The sequence below is a fragment of the Plectropomus leopardus genome, chromosome 16, assembly GCF_026936395.1.
Source record: "Plectropomus leopardus strain MGB_pleo_1.0 chromosome 16, ASM2693639v1, whole genome shotgun sequence".
Taxonomy (NCBI): domain Eukaryota; kingdom Metazoa; phylum Chordata; class Actinopteri; order Perciformes; family Serranidae; genus Plectropomus; species Plectropomus leopardus.
In genome coordinates, this window is record NC_142191.1 from 6909880 (window position 1) to 6930996 (window position 21117).

The 21117-nt window shown below is 40.3% G+C and overlaps 2 protein-coding genes and 1 long non-coding RNA gene across 3 annotated transcripts; 1 reads left to right on the forward strand and 2 right to left on the reverse strand.

The window, feature by feature from the left end:
- Positions 1 to 1428: 1428 nt before the first annotated feature.
- Positions 1429 to 11751, reverse strand: wdr20b (WD repeat domain 20b). Its single transcript, XM_042503424.2, has 4 exons — positions 11447 to 11751; positions 7284 to 7466; positions 4983 to 6413; positions 1429 to 4232 (listed from the first exon to the last, which is right to left on the reverse strand). Exons 1-4 carry the CDS (start codon positions 11693 to 11695, stop codon positions 4176 to 4178), a joined length of 1920 nt encoding a protein of 639 aa, XP_042359358.2. The 5' UTR covers positions 11696 to 11751; the 3' UTR covers positions 1429 to 4175.
- A 3285-nt stretch (positions 11752 to 15036) lies between these two features.
- LOC121955148 (heat shock protein HSP 90-alpha 1) lies at positions 15037 to 20123 on the forward strand. The gene is made up of 11 exons (XM_042502970.2): positions 15037 to 15208; positions 16064 to 16210; positions 16588 to 16954; positions 17046 to 17179; positions 17281 to 17586; positions 17691 to 17856; positions 17986 to 18176; positions 18263 to 18410; positions 18502 to 18770; positions 19281 to 19614; positions 19708 to 20123. Exons 2-11 carry the CDS (start codon positions 16064 to 16066, stop codon positions 19815 to 19817), a joined length of 2172 nt encoding a protein of 723 aa, XP_042358904.1. The 5' UTR covers positions 15037 to 15208; the 3' UTR covers positions 19818 to 20123.
- A 579-nt stretch (positions 20124 to 20702) lies between these two features.
- Positions 20703 to 21050, reverse strand: LOC148186807 (uncharacterized). The gene is made up of 2 exons (XR_015779146.1): positions 20894 to 21050; positions 20703 to 20736 (listed from the first exon to the last, which is right to left on the reverse strand). It is a non-coding gene; the product is annotated as an uncharacterized LOC148186807 (long non-coding RNA).
- Positions 21051 to 21117: the final 67 nt, after the last annotated feature.

Here is a 21117-nt window from a genome sequence, read left to right on the forward strand (position 1 = left end):
AGTTTAATCAGCCAGAATAAGTGACACTGCCTGTGTGACTGTGCAGGGTCTCTGGTTAAATGCCGTGTGTAAAGTCTAGCATGACTCCAGAGGTCTGATTAGCCGTAACTGAAAACACCTGTTGCACGGCCCTTTAATAATTTGACTAAATTAAATGAAAGAACTGATTTAAGACCGACACATTATAATAAACTCTGAGTGTATTAGTAGATGCCTATTTCTATGCACTTAAAGGAATACTTGAATTTGTAAAGAAAATGAAGTTGTTTTTTTGCATGACTTTGATGTGTTAAAGGATTATTTCAGATTCACCAGTGACTCTGAAACCTGGAAAAAAGAGATTTTATTCCTTCAAAAATATGGATGAAGTGCTAATGGGCAACTTTGCAAAGAATGTCCCTCAATGACACCGAAATGACCTGAATGATTTGAGGGGTGAGTGTGTCATCAAAAAATTATCCACAAAACCAACTTTATGATTCTTAAAATCACTTCTTTGAATTTATGTTACATGACAATATATATGTATCTTCAGCACTTTCTCAGGGTTATTTTTGTGTTTGTTCATTTTCTTGTAACCTTTATTAATTTCTTCTTCTTTTTAAACTTTATTTTTGTTTCATATTGTTTGTTTGTTCTGTATTTTTTGCTTATTTTTGGATAATTTCTTGTTAACTTTGGAGCCAAAATTAATTTCACATTTGTTTTTGCTTATTTTTGGGTAATATTCTTGTAACTTTTACCAATTTTATGTTATTTTTGGAGCTAAAATTAACTTCTTTTTTTTTTTTGTATTGTTCTTGTGTTTGTTTTTGCTTATTTTCAGGTATTTTTCTTGTAACCCATACTAATTTCATGTTAAATTTTAAGCCAAAATTAATTTAACTTTTTTTTTTTTTTTACAGGTCAATCATCTTGTAACTTTGACGTAATTTCTTGTTAATTTTGGTCAAAATTTAGTTTTTGATTGCCGTTTTCAAATTTTTTAAAGAAATCAACACAAATTGATCAGGTTTCAAAGGGTTAATCTGATGGAAGGATTTTCCCTTCGACGTTGAGAGTGCAAGGACACGATGGGTGAAAGTGAGATTTGCCGCCCCCCCATTCACTGCAATAAAACCGACACCAAAATCTGGCGCTTTAAACACCATCACTGACCTATGACCTTTCTTTCATTTCAGCTTGATGTTATACAATCACAGGTGAAAGGTTTAAATGCTGGCACACACTGGCTGAGCTAAATAAATGCCAGTAGAGGGATTTGAATCAGTGTTTTGTTGTCTGTCAGCAGAATACTAATAAATGCATGTTGCGTGCTGACCTCTGACCTCCTGTGGAGGGAAGCATATAATGAAGACGGAGCTACATGAAGACATCGATTCATGCGGTGAGTACGCACACTTAATAAAACGACACAAATGGAACATGTAATATGTCAAAGCTGTTTTTAATAGGCGTCACATGGAGGAAAAAGGCTCCCACTGTTAATATCCTCAGTCTTCCTATGTGGGTAAAAACACGCTCACCTCAAGCACTTACACCATCATCAAGTGCTGACGTCAAGTCAGTCGGTATTCAACACAGTGTCAAAAGTGTTTGTTCACAAGTTCAGCATCAGTTCAGTAAATTATTACTCACAGAAACAGGACAGCCCCATCTGCAGAACATGTAGTCAGTCTTATTTGTTAGTTAAAGTGAATTCACACACATGTTGATGGATGGGGACTAGTGAGGGGAACTATGCCAGCGTTAGTCTTCCTGTGGTTTACCTGAGCTCGGAGTGATGGCTGAACGAGGCCGCTGCGTCTGCGCCTACCTGCCTAAAAAGTAAATCTGCAGCAACAGGCGAGCTAGCATTCAGCACTACCTGTTAGATAAGAGGATTTTATAGACGTCTCCTATACCAAATGTTTCATTAATAAAAATACACCTGAATTCTCTTTATGTACAACAGAAAAAAAACACCTGCATATTCAAGATTCATTTTTAATATTAGGTATAGATCTTCTGTATTAGAAATATCACTATTTTCTGAAATGAGGATCTAAGGTAATAATGATCATTTCACCCATAAATCATTGAAGTACAATATTTACATATAATACAGAGCCCATGTCATCTGAAACAATATTAAAATAAATGTTCAATAGATACAAAGGTTTTTTTTTCTTTTAATTCTATTTATATTTCAACCTTGTCAAGGAGTCCTTACACACTCCAAAAATGTAAAGCCATTCTCCTCTAACAAACTATTAAGTGCAAACAATTTTTTTTCCATATAAAAAACTATGATTGCAGCATCCAGCGTTGAGACAGAGGGCAATAATGAGCCGTTTCCCCAAGTGCTTCCAAAGCTGTCTTTTGCTTGTGTGTCCACCACCATGAATTCAAAATGGGAAAAAAAAACAAAATCTGTGCAAATACACTTTAAAGTGTGATACCACTAATTAAAGGGATAGTTCAGTTTTCTTGAAGTGGAATTGTACAAGGTAATTATCCACAGTCAGTGTATTACAAGCAGTTTATGTCAGTCGGTACGCTCTCAGTTTGGAGAAGCAGGATGGAGTCTGACGCAGAAGCTAAGTAATGTACTGCTGTGGATGGGGGCTGGCAAGAAAACATATTTTAGCTACTTAAAAGAAGTCCCAGCTTTAAAAAAAAAAAAAATCTTGTACACTGTATTGATATATTCTACAAGGAAAGCCATAATCTCCTTCAGTTTCAAAGACACCAGACTCCATTTAGCAAAACAGTAATTTTATCTTACTGAATACAAGAGCTGCTGGTGTACTGCTGCTTCATTTAGTAAGTTAGTTTGTGTTATTGTGTGATTTTGGTGAATCTGAACTGACCCTTTTAAACACTTAAGTCACACAATAACACAAACAAAATAACTGATCGAGGCAGCAGCAGACCAGAAGCTCCTGTGTTCACAGATGTTAAATTATCATTTTTCTCAATGGAGTCTGGCTTTGAAGAGAGCGATGTAACAGCTTCAGCTTCACATCAGAAATCGGTTTTATTTTTTTTTTTACAATATTTCAAAACTATTCCATGACTTTTTAAGGACCAATAAAATAATAATAATATATTATTATTATTGTTATTATTGCATTTGTTTTTATTATCTCTCTTAGATGACATTCACTTTTAGTAATGAGTGGACCTTTAAGCGTATAAAAGAAATTCGTTCTTATGCGTACCGGCAACACTAAACCCCTGCTCTTACCTGACACTGAGTCAGTGCTTGGATCTGCTATTTTTAGATATCCAGTTGACTCTAACTCCAGCCTGCAGTCCTGTTCTGTGGAAGACAAACAGGGTGCAAACTTCACTTGAATCACCGGAGAACAAGGAAATACACCCACTGCTGCTGGGCGAAGCCGCTGGTGACAACAACCTCGCCCACAGGCAGGAAACGCTAAACAGATCTAGTGTGTAGGTATCTGTTCGTTTGTGTTACTTTTGTTTCCAAAGGTACTACACCAAAATCTTTTGATGGAAACGCAGCTTCATCTTCCATGTTGCACTGTGCATGTTAACACACCGACTATGGAAAACAACCTCATACAACCCCAGTTTGAAAAATCTGAACTATTCCTTTAAAATATTTGTACAGGAAGTAAAAAGCTCTCTTGAGCAGGAGAATCGCCCAGGAAGTGAAAAATGAAAAGAGACTTTGCGTTGCTGCTCTGAAACAATCCCTCTTCTTATTCCCTTTATGTGTGAAAAAACAAAATATGGGGGAAAAACATCTGAATTACAACCCAGACGAAAACGTTGAGGCATCTAGTCTTTACAGATCTACAGGCACAAAGGATTGGGTACTCGAGTTTGTTATATTCAGACTAGACAAGATGGAAATGTGAACCAGTCGATGCCTCTCATAAACCTCCTGGACGATTTAAAGCTTGCCATCTTACTTCCAATAGCACCCTTTGTTATTTAACCCCCGCACAAAAGGGGCGTCAAGTTTCTAACCCTGGCTTGGCCAAACGTCGGTGACTACACACAAAGAGAGCATCTGGGGTAGTTGTAGTGACGAGAATGAAGGTGACACTGGAGGTCATGTGGTGTGTGACAGTGTGTGAAGAAGCTGCTGCAGGGGCCTTGGCCTTGGTCATCCCCCCCGTCTCTGTTGCATGGAGCTGTCATTAGCAGCACCAGCACTGGGGCTATACTACTGTTCCACTGGGGGAGTTGGCTGGGTTGTTTTGAGATGATAGCAGTCCCTGTGGAGAGACAGATAACACACATTGATAACAAACAACAGTGAATGCATCAAAAGAGGCAGAACAGAGAAGCCCAGGAATGAGTCCTAAAACCCGGGAATCTGTCAGCATTTCAGCACCTCCGGTTCCCTCATCTCAAAGGCAATGGTTTGTTTTTTTTTTAGTAGGGATGATAACAATTGATCGACAATCAATTAATCAGTCAATAAGAATTTAATTTAATGGTTGAAATTTAATTGATTAATCAACAGGCTGTGCAATGCTGTCAAAGTTATGCAATATGTTGCTGTGAGCTTTGTTTGTGGTGTTTTTAGAAATAAGTTTTTTATGTTTTTTAGTATAACTAAATATTCCTGATCCCGATTCATCAAAAAAATGCCTTGATCGACCTTAATCCGATGTTTGAGATTGGATCAGGACATCGCTTGCTAAGTATAATAAATGTATTTTTACCGCAGAGCTGATTTTCTGCAAAATCTAATGGAAAAATCCCACCGGCCTTTTGACGAGAGAACCAGGGCGATGTTAGCTTCCGGGTTGGCCTACAGAAAAACGTCATCCCTGGGGCACTCTTTAGTGAGGCCATGAGGTTTACTGTTGGGAAAAGATGTGCTATTAACCATGAAAATGCTGAGTGTAAATCTTGAAAAAACCTGCACACAGCGGCGTTAACTGCGTCTGAATTCAGCGAGAAAATGCAAAAGTTAAGAGGTGTCACATGACAGTATCCTCGTGAGGCCTGTCACTCACCACTTTCCCCGGCCTAGCCCATGTGCAAACGAAACCCTCCTGACAGGCTGTTACCAGACAGTCCTCAAGGAAGATTAACACAGTGAGTCTCTCGTGCGCGATCTTCTTGCACACCAGCGGCTCGAGCAGTGGCACGTCTTCCATGCGCGGGCACAGCGTCGTGCCTAGAGTCTTAGCCGCCTCCGCTTTCGCCGTCCGCGACGAGCTGAGCTGGTTGAGCTTGTCGCTGCTCTTGCTGCTGATGTGGCCCATGCTGTGGTTTCGCTTGTGGTCCTTCTCGTGGCGCTCCTTGCGCGAGTCGTGCAGCGACAGCGTTGCGAACTTGCTGACGCCAGTGGCGATGAAAGCGCTGTCGATGATGCTGTTGCCCTTGGTGCTGCTGCTGTTGCCCGTGTGGCTGTTGGGCGTGTTGCCCCCTGTCGGGTTGGAGGAGTGTGGCAAGCTGTTGGACCGCGGCAGCGTGCTGGGGAGGGAGTTAGCTGGGTTGCCACTGGTGCTACTATTGCTCCCATTGTCTTTACCGTTGGTGGGATTAGTGGTGGATACAGTAGTAGTAGTAGTAGCAGTAGCAGTAGCAGTAGTAGTAGTCGTAGTAGTCGAAGTAGTCGTAGTTTGTCCAGTAGCTGGAGGGCTTGTGGCACTCATAACATTAGTGTGAGTCCTAGTGCGGGACAAAGGGAGATGAGGGAAGAGAATGTCCTCCGTTAGGTCCCACAGACACAGCTGGGTGTCCTGGCCCACTGAGCCAAATCTGTAGGTCACACTAACAGGCCGACTGTCTGTAGAGTTTCTCTTAGAGAGCCGAGAGTGAGCGCTGTTCGCTCTGTCTCTGCCCGCGCCAAAGTGAATCTGCTCGTGAAACTCCTCGTCGCTACCACTGAACTCAGCAGGGGGGTCCCCGTCCTCCACGCTGGTGGTACAGTGATCAAAAGCCACCACACTCACCCACGACTTGTGACCATGTCCCCGTGCGATCACCCTGCAGTCCGAAAACGACCACACCGTCACCAAGTCGTCCTCCCCTCCCGCCACGATATATCGTCCATCCGGGCTCCAGCACACGCACAGTAAGCCACCGAAGTAGCTCTTCATTGTCCCGTGGAGCTCTGCGGCGTCAAAGCCAAACACCCGAAGGAAGCCGTCCTGGCTCGCACAAGCCAGGAACTTGCCGTCCGGGGAGAAGGCGAACTCATTGAGCGCCCCTTCACCCACTGTCCAGCGCAGTAACGGGTTGCGAGCCGACTTGCTCTTGCAGGTATGCACAGCATAGTTTTCACCCTGCTTGAGGAGCTGGTAGTGAGGCGCCGTGGTGCCGCAGGTGTTTTCCACGTTGTACAAATACATGCTGCCGCTGGAGTGAGCCACCAGGAACAAGCTCTCTGAACCGGGAACCCATCGTACACACGTTACCCGTGACTTATCTATAAGTCTCTGAAGGGAGGACAAAGAAACAGAGAAAACAAAGAGTGGTCAGCCTGTAGCAATACTACAACAGTGGAAAACTGATACTAACAGCCTGTTTATACCTGGTATTAACACGCATCTCGCGTGATCCGATCAGAAGTGGACAGCTTTGAATAAAAGATTAAACGATCACCCAAAACGCCCCCATTTCATGGAAGTTTGCACTCGCACAGTATTTTTCACACATGTAAGCTTTTAACTATTAGAACATAATTTTTAGCATCCTCAAGGATGTGTTCAACGACTTTCAGAAATTTGAAATTTTCAGGTTTTAAAGAAAGCATGCTTTTCAAACATGTTTTCTTACAAGACGAAAAAATCAAAAAATCAAATACAAAAGAAAATCACGTCCCCAAATTTTTTTTTTAAAAAAAAGCAAAAATATTTAAGATTTCTTTAGAAATCATCAGTAAAATCTATACAAAATACAGGCATTTAAAGTTGTATGCCCCTCCCCTGAGCCAAAAGTGCTTTAAAAACGATTTGACGTGCCTAGTGAAGGGAGAGATTAAATGCAGCGAGAAAATCAAGAATCTTTTGTGATGAACAAATAAAACAGTAACAAATCCAAACGTTGTCACACACTGATGCATATCGAAGCTATATTCCGTCGTCAGCTACAGAAAATAAATTCGCTGTTATGTTACCTTAATGTTATTTCATTTATAACACACATCAAATTTCCAGGTTTTCCATGACCGTTGGAACTCAGGGTGGTGTAGATCACCGTGTGCAGACTCACAATTAAATACAGTTGTATCCATTTTAAATAAAGGCTTAATACCAGTTATACACAGGCTCTAAATGTTGTCTCCACTGTCTTTAAGTTGAACTGACCTCTTCATTGAAGAGTTTGCTGGTTTCCTTCTTGATTGGGTCGATGAGCTGCACCTGGCCGGCTGAGAAGCCCACCAGCAGGGAGACGCTCTCCGCTGTGGCTGTGATGGGGTTGAAGTCATGACACGTGGGCTGCGTTCCTTTGTATATCCGCTTGTCTATGGGCTTACTAAGATCGGCAGCCTAGAACAAAGAGAAATACACACAAATCAGCTGTTTTGACCCTGCTCAGAAACAGCTCTGATTGTGACAGACACTTGACTTGGCCTCTATTTACTTTGTTTATATAAACTAAATTTCGGACATAGAAATTTCCTCTAAGGTGACCTTTAATAATTCACTCTACAACACATCACTTCTGTTTATCTTACAGCTTTTTTCCAAAGATTTTTGGTATAGAAGACTGAAAATCTATTTGGGACAGGTCATCCCCAAATCAAAAATACATATTTTCCCTCTTCCTCTTATTGTTTTGGTGTGAGAGTGTTGAAGAAACTGGTCGTAGAGATGTCTGCCTTCTCTCCAATATAATACAACTAGATGTCACTGGGCTTGTGGTGCTCAAAGTGCCAAAAAATACATTTGAAAAAGTCAACAGCAGTGTCTGTTTCCAGAAATCATGACCCAGGTAGGAGCTATTTTCTTTCTTCTGAACTACACCCGACAACTGTATCACCACACAGCACAGAGGCGTGCATCACCTCATGGGAAAAAGCTTCTGATCGTGACAGCGCGAGATCTTAACACTGATGACGTCCCCCTCGGCTGAACTAAAACAGTAGATGCACGTTTCCTTCTGCATGGTGATCTGATTTTTGGATGTGATTTGCTAGAAAGAAATTAGTTCCTGCATGAAACTGCTCACAAAAAGGTCTGTGGATTATTTTCAGTAACCAGAGTATGATCTCTAGAAAGAAATATGGCTGTTGAGTTTTTCAAATGTCTTTTTTGGCACTTTGAACACCACAAGCTGAGTTCCATCTAGTCCCCTTAGATCTAAAAGAAGACAGACATCTCTACAGCTGATATGTCCAACACTCTGCAACTCACAGAAAAACAAATCTAGATTGATAAAAAGCACCACAGGTTAAGAGGATTTTTGGGCGGAAATGTCACTTTAAGTTGCAGTGAAAAAAACACATCAAGTCTAAGATTGCATTTGATTATTTCATTCACCATCAGGGGACAACTTATCCCAGATCAGAATTGAACCAATTAAATGTTTAGTCTTCAGAAAAAGCCATTTTTTAAAATATATAACTAAAGTCTCTAAATACTAGCTGTGGACAAATATCTCAAGCACTGCTGGCTGCTATCTACTCTTTGTTTGTGTCTGTCTACAAAGTGCCAACCCAATGTTCCTGGTGCATGATAGTAATGAATTGTGACACATGGAAAGTCATTATCCAAAAATAGAGAGGAAGAACAGCCCAGGCAGACTATATACAGTTTAGTTTGTCGTCCAACAGGCAGCTGACAACACAACTCGGTTAAAACCAAACCTGACACTTTGAAGATTTAATAAAATTAAAATGAAGTAATCTGTTTTCCAGTGCGTACCATATGACAAACGTTTCATCCTGCATGCTTTTTTGACTCCTTATTGTGTAAAATAAACACCCAAAACTGACACTATACATCACTTAACAATTCATTACTGTAGGTCAATGGAAGACTATCAGCTAAACCTGCAGTAGGCCTAAAAGTTAAAAGATAACAGACCTAGTGAGCAGAGCTGGGAACCTGGCAGGAAATGTATCTGGTGTTGGACCAGTGAAAACGTGATGTTTGCAATGGCTTTATGCTTTATAGCTGCAAGTCTCTTGTGGTCTGTTTACTTTCATTAAAAGCAGGCAGATAGAAAGCTTCTGGGATTTCATTAAAAAGGCTGTCCGTGTTGTCAAAGTGAGGCTGCTCTGATTCTTTGGTAGACTTAAACATGTCAAGTGCTACATCAACATAATGCAAAGCTTCCCCTGCTGGCTACCATTTTACAAATAGTTGAATTAAAGGCAAAAAAACATCATTAAAGTTAATATGACGGGCTGAATGTATAGAGATAAGTGAGTGGGGCTCACATACTAATGTGGACAGCTTGTCCAATAATCCCCATCAACAATGAGGCAGCATGACACTTTAATTTAACAGATAATAGTCTCTGTATTCTCTGTGCTCGCAGATCTGCAATGAAGCCTTAGATGTTAGAGACCGAGCAAACTTGATCTTCAAATCTACAGATAGACAGACACGCTTCTTTAGTTTTTTTGTCAACAGACCAATTTGAAATATTTTAAGAAAGGTGGAGTACAAGAAGATGCAGTCACAGTGAGCTGGTTAAATCAAGAGCTGCAGGGAACAGGCGCTCATTACAATTTGGGGCAAACTGCCAGAACATCACCAAGGTAAACAACACTTCTTCTGCTGTGTCGTATTTGACATATGGATAAACAAATGCGTCGTGCATTCAAAGGATGTGATCGGGGTTTTAAATAGCACAGCACGATGCAAATATCCATGACAGTTAATTGAAAATATGGCTGCACAACATATCGTTTTTCAATCATCAATGCACTGTCAAATTGAGGGATGACTACAATGCGAAAGACTGCGATATTTCCCACAGGGATTTTTAGGGGTGTACTTTAAGATGAAACACGTGTTTTAAACGTACAGCTTTTTCTAAATCAGCAGGAAATGCATGTTTTTGAGGAAAACTCAAAGGAGCAGAAATGCAGAACTGAGTACATCTATTCATTTATCACAAGTAGAGATTTTAGTTGAAAGATATTATACCAACAAGGAAATATGACATAACATTGACTATTGACTAAAATGGTTTGTTCACTCTACAACTCCACCAGTTTCTTCCACAGTACGAGAGAACAGAGACCTTTTCACATTCTTGCACCTCGCTGGTGTCCCCTTCATCTTCCCAGTTTGGCGTTTGGTGCTGGAGAGAGCGCAGCTATCTACTGTTGACAGTGTTCACATCATTAAACTTAGTATTTGCATGAGTCAGGACTAAAACTTATAATGATATTAAACATGACTGATTATGTTGGCACATTAAGATTGGTGTTAGACAAAATTAAGACAAGATTGCTGTAACACTTTGGAAATTTGTCGGTGGCTGATGTAAGGCAGCATAACTTTGTACATATTCAGGTGCAATACTGGTAGTGTTTGAAACAAGACAATTGTAAAGTTAGAAAATTGAAAGAAGAGTATATCATGTTTTCATTCTGTTGCTTAACTGACTGTTGTATTATATGAAATTGTCCTAAAAATGAATCAAACATGATGTCATATTCAGGTGATTACTTGCATTAAAAAAATAATAGAATAAAACAGATGGGGCTACTACAAACTGATACACTAATGCATATATTTGCATAATCAAAAATCAAATACCCTGCTTACCCTGTACCCAAACACAACTTTCTCTCCTATTTTACTGAGAGCACCTCAACTGGAGAAATACCTGCAGACTTTCTAGTGACCGTATTCTGTAGCTGTTTCGGGGACATAAACAGCACAATCACTCCCTGTCACAGTCACCATGCCTGCTAAACAAGCCCAAACGTGGCTTGCTGCAATGACATCATCACTGTGTTCATCCAAACAGTGGATCATATTACATCACATCCAGACTCCTGACAGTGAAGTGCACTCACCATTACATCACGAATAAATAAATATATATATATATATATGTTAAAAAAAACACTCCTTACTGACACAACAATAAAGTTAGATGTATAAGACAAAGTTGATCCTGCTGGTAACTAAGCACAACTTTCCACTGTTATGTAGCTTTAGCATGTACATAAGGAGCATAAACAAACACAACACGAGACATGACAAGCTCGTGTCATTTAGCTCATGTCACAAACTAACACAGACTGACAGCTCAAACATCTCCGACCCAAGTCTCACCGAGGCAAAAAACAAACAAACAACAAACTGTGGCGACGTTAGCGAAGAATGCTAATTAGCTCCTAACTTAGCCAGGTCTGCTACATGGCCTGGTCCTCACAATCTGCGCACTTCAATGACAGCAGCTAACGGGGCTGACAGTCCGGGTACAGCTCGGTAACGGACGGCAGATCACCGGGCAGCTACCGGACAGCTCGGTGTCGGTGTCTGCAGTCAGTATTGTTTACCTTTCTCACGCCTTTGTAGATATAAAAGTAGAGTTCCCGGCCCACATTGAAACAGATCCTGTCGCCGTTGCCGGACTGGTCGTTCACATTGACGAAGGAGACCTTGACGGGGTTGGAGCCCTGCGAGTTGAAAGGCACCCTGTTCGGGCGGCTGTATTCGGAGTGAGTGAGGAGTTTGTAGACGCCTTCTCGGGTGGTGAATTGAGTTTTAATTTCGTTCATCTCCTTCCCTCCTCCCTCCGCCGCCATCTTGGAAATTGGCGTTCATCCTTGTCCGAGCCCCGGATGTTAGCGACGGCGCATGCGTCGGAACGTAGAAGTCCTGCAGCCATGCGTACAGAGTACACAGTCATGTGAGACAAAACCAGGAAAATAAACCGTGTATAAATGTAAAAATAGGCTTCAAAACACCCTGACATTCGGAGAAATGTTTTAAAATATTATGTCTTAAAATCTGTCATAGTGTTATACAATTCTAAAAATGTCCTAAAATCCCAGTAATGCCCTAACATCCAAGAAATGTCCTATAATCTTAGAAACGTCCTAAAATCCAATAAACGTCTTAAAACCATAGAAATATTCTAATATCCCAGAAGCGTCCTAAAATCCTACAAAAGTTCCTATGGATGTCATAAAATCTGAGAAATATCATAAAATCCTGCAAACATCCTAGAAATGTTAATTCTGAGAAATATCCTAAAATCCTAGAAACATATTTATATATTTTAACGTATATTATGTGGCTACTGGCCTACTGTCATCTTACAAAAGTGCCCCCCAAGCAAAACACACTGAGTATTCCTGCCTTACAGATAAATTGTGCCTATTTAATGTTTTTTCTTGCTTAAATCCACTATTATTATTATATATGAATGTTTATATGTGTTTTAAAATATCTATTTCATGCCAAATATATTGTATCCTGTGGAGCTATCAACCATGGGCAGAGTATCTGTGTATTTGTATATATAGATTTGTGTATATAGATTTTATATAATTTCACCATGTAAATTATTTGGATTTTTGTGGTGTGAATTTCTTCACTTTGCTGTTATCAAAATGTTAAAATAAGGATATCCGATCATGGACATCCTAGCATACAGACTGCCACCATATAGCTCTGAATTCCAGGAACATCGTGTGTAATGCTCAGTTCACACACGTGTGGACTTAGTGCAGCAAACTATTTAACCTATGGAGAATCTGGTTCCCTCCTTCAGAAAATATCACCTTACAGTGATTGCAACAGTTTCTCAGTTACACTGACAGTCAGCTTCTAGTAGTGTGGAAACATTTATTGCATAACAGATCTGTAGCAAATGTGATGCACTGCCATCCTCTGGTCAGCTACAGTCACTGACACCCAGACTGGACTACAGACTTCTAGTATTTTAACATATACAAGGTATATTATTTACTGTATATTGTGTTGTCCAACATTTGAGTACCCTGATGGCAGGAGTCTTCAATGTGTTTCAGGCCAAAAAACCCTTAGCTGAAGGAAAGTGAGAGCAGGGAACTCCCACGACATACAGTTATTTTGTATAAGATACTTAATTTTTCCCTGAGGGTTGATCATACATATAGATACACACAGGCCTGATAACACACACACATGCACAAACAGGACCTAAACACATGCATTAAATGGAGAGATGTCAGAGTGAGGGGGCTGCCCATGGATGAGCAGTTGGGGGTTCATTGCCTTGCTCAAAGGCACCTCAGCAGTGCCCTGGAGGCGAACTGGCCCCTCTCCAGCTGCCAATCCGCACTCTGTATTTGGTCTGTAGAGGGGCTTGAATGGTGACCCTCCAGTTCCCAAGCCAAATGATCTACTGCCACCCCAAAATTGAGTTGCTTATAAAACTGGACCTAAAATATCATGTAGGGCTGCTTAAAATGCAGATTATAAACATATTCTTTTATGGTACGTACAATACTAAGCTATTAAAATAATTATTATCAGATTCATATGTATATACATTGTGTTTTAATACTGTGCTGTAATCTACTTTTTTTCTTTTTTTATGAATTTATTTGTACTAATATGTTGGAAGCATATTAATGTGTATTTAGGACATGTTTTAAATTATCAAACAATAATTCAATTACTCTGAGGACCCCCAAGGGGTCACAACCCTCTATTGAAGATCCAGGGTTTATGATAACTGATAGCAGACAGACTACAGTATATACTGTATACTGAGTTTGCACCTTATTCTCCTCTCTTGTGGCTCTTTTAGCTCTTGTCAAAATATCATGTTTTTTCAAATTTGCTAATCATAAATATGTGTAGTTACAATTTCATATGTAACACTCTTGGTTCGCCAAGCTACATGTCACATGTGTCAAAGAAGCTAGTTTTGACTTAATATGGAAAAAAATAAATATCATTGATATTATTTAGAAAATATCCCCAATATCGATATTGCGATGACTTTGTAGAGTTCACTATTGGTGTTTTCACAAGATATTTTTGAGATAAGTCATAAATAATGTGGATATAATGATTAAGTGGGTGAAGGAAAATAATGGAACAGTCTGGTGAGTTCAGGAAATTACATCACTTTATTGTAAAGCAGCCTTTAAAGCAAGAAAAAGACAAAACTAACAATATTATCAAAAATCTAAGACAATGTAGTCTCGTATAACAATACAGATATAATATCAATATATTGCCCTATTTTGACAATTATATTCTAACAACCATATCACAAAACTGTTCTCGCTTTGTTTCCTTCAACTGAGACAGAATACTTAAACATAGACTAGAATTACATAGAAATGACATCGAAAGTAATTAATTTAGTGGCTCTCAGGCCATTTTACAATACATTTTAAAATTATTTTGATCAGCTCAAGGCACACATGTAAAAGCCTCAGATCAGGACTTACATTGCTAAACTATAGAAGTCAAAATCTCCCTAACATTGGGTCATCAGACCAGGGCCTGCTAATTTAACTTTTCCAACTGTGGCCAATGAACTATTAAAACATCTTCATGTTAGCTGATTCTGTGTGCAAAATCCATGTGATGGAGGCAACTAGATGCGGCTGAAAGTTCTGGAAATTTCTAGTTGGTGGCCCCTTTTGCCAAGAATTTTAGTCCAACAGTTACAATAAAGTTTGTTCATATTATCTATTTTTTAAAAACATGACATAAACTCATATACACTCAAAAATTCATTTACTGTGTGTCTTTGCTTCTCTGTGAAATCTCTGGGTTTCACCCCAATCTGGCACGCCAAAAAAAGAAACATGCCTGCCTTCCATAGGAAGCCTTATGGTATGTGTCCAATGAGGCACCTCAACAGCAGCTGATAGCACAGGCAGAGCACAGCTGTGACGCTTACGATGGGGGGTATGGGGCCTGAGAGCCAGTCGGGCTATCAGGAAAGCTCTCGGTGTGAGTGACAGGCACTCCTTGTGACTCTGCACCCCTATAAGGGCACATAAACTTAGGGCTCTGGTGTCTCTGTCGCTGCCACCCCCCTTTCCCAGCCTTTTCTCAACACCCCCTCTTAATGTAGTATCTTCTGGAAGCTTCTGAATGGGAGCTTCGAGAAACCACCCCTGTAGTATAAAAAGACACCGGCATGACGTGGGGTCTGCATAGAGTCACTTGAACACACAGAGAGAGACTTACTGCCTACAGGACAAGCAGCAAGACACGCACTTGGAACTCTTTGAGAAGAGAAGACAAGCTCAGTGATACATTTGACGACTATCAAGAAGCGACTGTAGGAAAAGATTTTATTCAAGGTAAGACTGCAACACCTTAAATCAAGCAATGCTTTCTGCATCGCAATTTAGATAGGGAAAATAAAAAGGTACAATAAATATTATATTACATTGATTGCTTAAATGTAGGAGCACAGGCAGAACAGCGAGAATACTTAGCTCAAATAATATACATGGAAATAAAACAATTGCACAATTATGAGCAAACGTACACTGGCCATCGGTATCCTAGTGAGGCTGTAACATGCACATGGCAAGCAGGGTGACCCTGAGTGTGAGAGCAATGGCGGATGAGCCAGAAAACCGGCTGGCATAAAGAACAGATACAGCAATTTAACAACTTAGGACAGTAAAATATAAAAAAAACTACAGTAATCATATTTGAATGTAGTGGAATCACATATATACCAACTTCTGTATGGCCTATGATCCTGAATTTAAAAAAGGAAGTGAAAAAATGTTACTGCAACACAGAATTCTTTTGTTTTAAATGAAACAAGGATAAAAGATCATTACTGTTCTATGATGAAAAGATAGTTTTCTTCCATCGTAGCTGCTTTTAATTCCTTTGGTGTAAAGGTGTTGAATGAGACATGGTAAAATCTTAGGGGGTTGGGACAAGCATCAGAACTCCACCCATGTGGCAAATTGCAAGTCTTTGATTGACAGGATGAACATGTGTTCGTCCACCATCTGCAATACTCGCCTCATGCCACGAGGCTGCCTTTAACGGGGAGGGGTGGGGGGAAGACAGATTTCAAGTGTAACAGCAGATGTCTACAATAAAACTAACATTTTATTTTAGAGAAAAACAGAATGTTTAAGCATAAAAAGCACAATCTTCAATCGCATAATATAACACATGCTTTCTTTTAGATGCCTGCTTCTGGAAACGTTATGGAGGAGGACGTGGAGACTTTTGCCTTCCAGGCTGAGATTGCTCAGCTTATGTCCCTGATCATCAACACTTTCTACTCCAACAAAGAGATCTTCCTTAGAGAGCTCATCTCCAACTCTTCAGATGTAAGTAAAATCAGCACTTTATCACAGAAGTTCCTTTGTTTTTCAAATGTCAGCCCTCACATTTATGTGTATTTCATAAATACACAAAATTAGAAAAATACAAAACAACATTTAACCAAAACAAACAAACCCTACTCTCACATCAGACATAATGAAAAGTGGATGCAGTGAAACATAATTATAATTCCTTGTTACAGTCATTGTTTGACCCAGGCACCCTGAGACTACTTAGAAGCCATACTTTCATTTGATAGGTTGACAGACCGAGGAACAAAGGAGTTTTTCAATCTGTTCAATAGAGCCTGTGGGACTCTAAATCTCCTGTGCGAAGGCAAAATGTATACAAACAAATTAACAAAATTATCCCTTCTGGACAGGCCTTGGACAAAATCCGATATGAAAGCTTGACCGACCCCAGCAGACTTGAGTCCTGCAAGGAGATGAAGATCGAAGTCAGGCCCGACCTGCACGCTCGCACCCTGACCCTGATTGACACAGGTATCGGCATGACCAAGGCCGACCTGATCAACAATCTGGGCACAATCGCCAAGTCTGGCACTAAGGCTTTCATGGAGGCCCTGCAGGCTGGAGCCGACATTTCCATGATCGGTCAGTTCGGCGTGGGTTTCTACTCTGCCTACCTGGTGGCTGAGAAGGTGACAGTCATTACCAAGCACAATGATGATGAGCAGTACATTTGGGAGTCTGCAGCTGGTGGCTCATTCACAGTCAAACCAGACCATGGTAAATTTCAAGGCTGTCATTAACGCAGGATGAAATAATTTGACCCATTATCAAGTTCATCTCTCATCATTGATTTTATTGCTGCTTTTAGGAGAGCCCATTGGCAGAGGCACCAAAGTGATCCTTCACCTCAAAGAAGATCAGACTGAGTACTGTGAGGAGAAACGCATCAAGGAAGTTGTCAAGAAGCACTCACAGTTCATTGGCTACCCTATTACACTTTATGTAAGTTCTAACTTCCTTTTTTCATAATCGTTAAACATAAGGATAACCAATAATATCGACACACTTTAGTCCTAAACCACCACCCTTTCAATGAATTTAAGGTGGAGAAGACCAGGGAGAAGGAGGTGGACCTTGAGGCGGGAGAGAAGGAAGAAGAAGTTGAGAAAGATGCCGCTGAGGACAAGGACAAACCCAAGATTGAGGATGTGGGCTCCGATGAGGATGAAGACACAAAGGACGGCAAGAACAAGAGGAAGAAGAAGGTCAAGGAAAAGTACATCGATGCCCAGGAGCTGAACAAGACCAAGCCAATCTGGACCCGTAACCCTGATGACATCACCAATGAAGAGTACGGAGAGTTCTACAAGAGTCTCACCAACGATTGGGAGGACCACCTCGCAGTCAAGGTACTGATGATGCCTCAAAGTGTCACCTTACTACCTCTTTTGTCATCGCTTAATGTCGTGTTTTTTAAGCTAATGAATTCATACTTCGTTCTTGTCTCTTGTAGCATTTCTCAGTGGAGGGTCAGCTGGAGTTCCGTGCCTTGCTCTTCGTACCCAGGAGGGCTGCATTCGACCTCTTTGAGAACAAGAAGAAGAAGAACAACATCAAGCTGTACGTGCGCAGGGTCTTCATCATGGACAACTGCGATGAGCTCATCCCCGAGTATCTCAGTGAGTAACACAATTCGTTCACACACAATTCGTTCGTCCAATCAATTTAAGGTATTAATGGTCTTAAAACTATGCATTCCTGCTCTCAAAAATCTGGAAAGCTAAGCAGTGTTGATTGTCTTTATTCAGATTTCATCAAGGGTGTGGTGGACTCTGAGGATCTGCCCCTGAACATCTCCAGAGAGATGCTGCAGCAGAGCAAGATCCTGAAAGTCATCCGCAAGAACCTGGTCAAGAAGTGCCTGGAGCTCTTCACCGAGCTCGCCGAGGACAAGGACAACTACAAAAAGTACTACGAGCAGTTCTCCAAGAACATCAAGGTAGGCATCCATCTGAATGTCGGCTATGTCTTTAACTCTAACCCTTCAGCTAGAAAATTTTATATGGTTAATGTTTCCTCTTTTAGCTTGGCATCCACGAGGACTCTCAGAACAGGAAGAAACTGTCCGAACTGCTGCGCTACTACACCTCCGTCTCTGGAGATGAGGTGGTGTCCCTGAAAGATTATGTCTCACGCATGAAGGACAACCAGAAACACATCTACTACATCACAGGTTAGCAATTCAACTTGCTTCTTTTTATAATTTTCCTGCAAAAGTTTCTCAGAAGTTATTTTATTCAGTGAATTTGTATTAACTTTTCCAGGCGAGACCAAGGACCAGGTGGCTAACTCTGCCTTCGTGGAGCGCCTTCGCAAAGCCGGTCTTGAGGTCATTTACATGATCGAGCCCATTGATGAGTACTGTGTCCAGCAGCTGAAGGAGTATGATGGCAAGAACCTGGTGTCAGTTACCAAGGAAGGCCTGGAGCTGCCTGAGGATGAGGAAGACTTGAAGAAGCAGGAGGAGCTCAAAAATAAATTCGAAAGCCTTTGCAAGATCATGAAGGACATCCTTGACAAGAAGATTGAAAAGGTAAAATATATCGCAGAATGATTATCTAATCTATTTTAATGATGCAGTTGGGGTGGGCAATATATGGAATACTCGATGTACTGCCGCTTGTTCCCTGTGGGATATATAAAAAGACTATGTTGCAGACATCTAATATAAACATTCACGTCAATTTTAGCTAGCTGATAACATCTAACTGGTGACTGGACTTCTTCTTCTTACTTTTTTTTGTAACAGTCTTTATTTAAATACCTTCTAAAAGTACTTTTAACTTTGTCATGACGGTACTTTATTTTACTATAACAGTTTTTAATTAACACCATTGTAACATTTTTATACAGAAATTTATGTTACAGTATTAGTGGTCTACAGTAATTTAGAGATTTCAAAATATTGATATATATATAGTCTATCGCAATTTCGCCTAAAATATTCTTGTATTTTTTAAAGGCAATATCAATCAGCCCTTTTTGCAGTATATTATAGGCAATTTTGTTTGATCATGAAAATGACACATTTCATTTTTGATAGGTTACAGTCTCCAACCGCCTGGTCTCTTCCCCCTGCTGCATCGTCACCAGCACCTATGGCTGGACAGCCAACATGGAGAGGATCATGAAGTCTCAGGCCCTGAGAGATAACTCCACCATGGGCTACATGACAGCTAAGAAGCACCTTGAGATTAATCCCCAGCATCCAATCATTGAGACCTTGAGGGTGAAGGCAGAGGCTGACAAGAATGATAAGGCTGTGAAGGATCTGGTTATCCTCCTGTTCGAGACTGCCCTGCTGTCTTCAGGATTCACACTGGAGGACCCACAGACACACGCAAACCGCATCTACAGAATGATCAAGCTTGGTCTTGGTATGTTTCTCCTCATGACAACTGACATTAAAGAAATTAGTCTCTTTTTTAATGCATGACTGTGGATGCTAATCAATGCATTCTCATTCACAGGCATTGATGATGATGATTCTGCAGTTGAGGACCTCATTCAGCCTGCCGATGAAGACATGCCAGTCTTGGAAGGAGATGATGACACATCAAGAATGGAGGAAGTTGACTAAAAAACAATGTCCAGCTTTCTTAATGTTTATTTTTGTAATTATGTTGCTTTTTCGAATAGACATTTCACTTTAATACAACTCTCATTTCATAAACAGCATTAACTGGTCAACACAAGTTAATTAATGGACTTAATGTAGGCCACAGTGTGGCTTAGTCTACATTGCAAAAGCTGCTTAAACAAAACTACTGACAACCATTAAGAGTGATATACAGTCACTGGGAGTTTGACTTATGTCTCTTTTTGTAACTATTACATTTTTTATGAAATGCATTCAAATTTGTAATAAAAAAATATTTAGAAATAAGACCAGCATTCTTGCTTACTGGGTCTATGGCATACATTGATGGATTACTGAACTGGCCAATGGGTACAGGCTGGGGGTCCCAAAATCTCAGCCCCCCCCCGACCTTCACTTGAAAAATGTCACTCAAAATGTACTGTACAGGAAAAAACTCAAAATGACCACTGAAGGAGACACAAAATAACTACACAAAGACACAAAATGACTTTAAAGGACTCAAAATTACTTCAAAGACAACATGACAACAAAATTATTTTGAAGGAACACAAATGTCTGCTAAAACAAAACACAAGACAACTATAAGGAGACATAACATAAGTGGCACAATATGACTAAAAAAATTACCCCAATAACCACAGTGAGACAAACACAACACAAAATTCCTAATGACAACAAAGTGACAGAAAATGACACAAAATTATCCAAAAGTGACTCAAAATTACCTCATTAAGACATAAAATTACCCAAAAGACACATAAACTAGCCACATTAATAACAACAAAGCCTCCACAATATGTCTTGCTCATATGTAGGAGTCAGTGGGGCCCTTTGCATTACATAGATAGATAGATAGATAGATAGATAGATAGATAGATAAACTTTATTGATCTCAAAACTGAGAAATTGGGGTGTAGCAGCACCATACAGTATGAACAAAGAGAATAAAGAGAAAACAATATTAATAGAATATAAAAGGAATACGCTTAAAAAACTAAACATTAAGAGACTATACATATATACATATATGTAAAGTGCGGAACACTTACACTTACATGTTAAATTTCTTCTTTTTCTGAATTCTCTATTGGATCAAATGCGATATTTGTAATACAGCTGAAGTTACTGTCATTATCAGCTTCCGTTCTGGTTGTTCTGTTCTGGAATTTTCAGTGAACGCAGGCATGGTTCATTCCAGTTCTTCTGCACGCGCACCCACTCTTCACCCGCCTCCTCTCCTTTAGTCCCGCCCCCTCCAGCCATGATTGGACAGGGAGTT

What these genes read in the sequence shown, in the direction of transcription:
- LOC121955148 (XM_042502970.2), top strand. Translation starts at nt 16,064, where the DNA reads ATGCCTGCTTCTGGAAACGTTATGGAGGAGGACGTGGAGACTTTTGCC. An exon ending in AGGACCACCTCGCAGTCAAG is followed by an intron (nt 17,587 to 17,690) that starts GTACTGATGATG and finishes TGTCTCTTGTAG; the next exon opens with CATTTCTCAGTGGAGGGTCA. An exon ending in GCTCATCCCCGAGTATCTCA is followed by an intron (nt 17,857 to 17,985) that starts GTGAGTAACACA and finishes GTCTTTATTCAG; the next exon opens with ATTTCATCAAGGGTGTGGTG.
- wdr20b (XM_042503424.2), bottom strand. Translation starts at nt 11,695, where the DNA reads ATGGCGGCGGAGGGAGGAGGGAAGGAGATGAACGAAATTAAAACTCAA. An exon ending in GCAAACTCTTCAATGAAGAG is followed by an intron (nt 6,414 to 7,283) that starts GTCAGTTCAACT and finishes TCCTCCCTTCAG; the next exon opens with AGACTTATAGATAAGTCACG. An exon ending in GGGCTAGGCCGGGGAAAGTG is followed by an intron (nt 4,233 to 4,982) that starts GTGAGTGACAGG and finishes GTCTCTCCACAG; the next exon opens with GGACTGCTATCATCTCAAAA.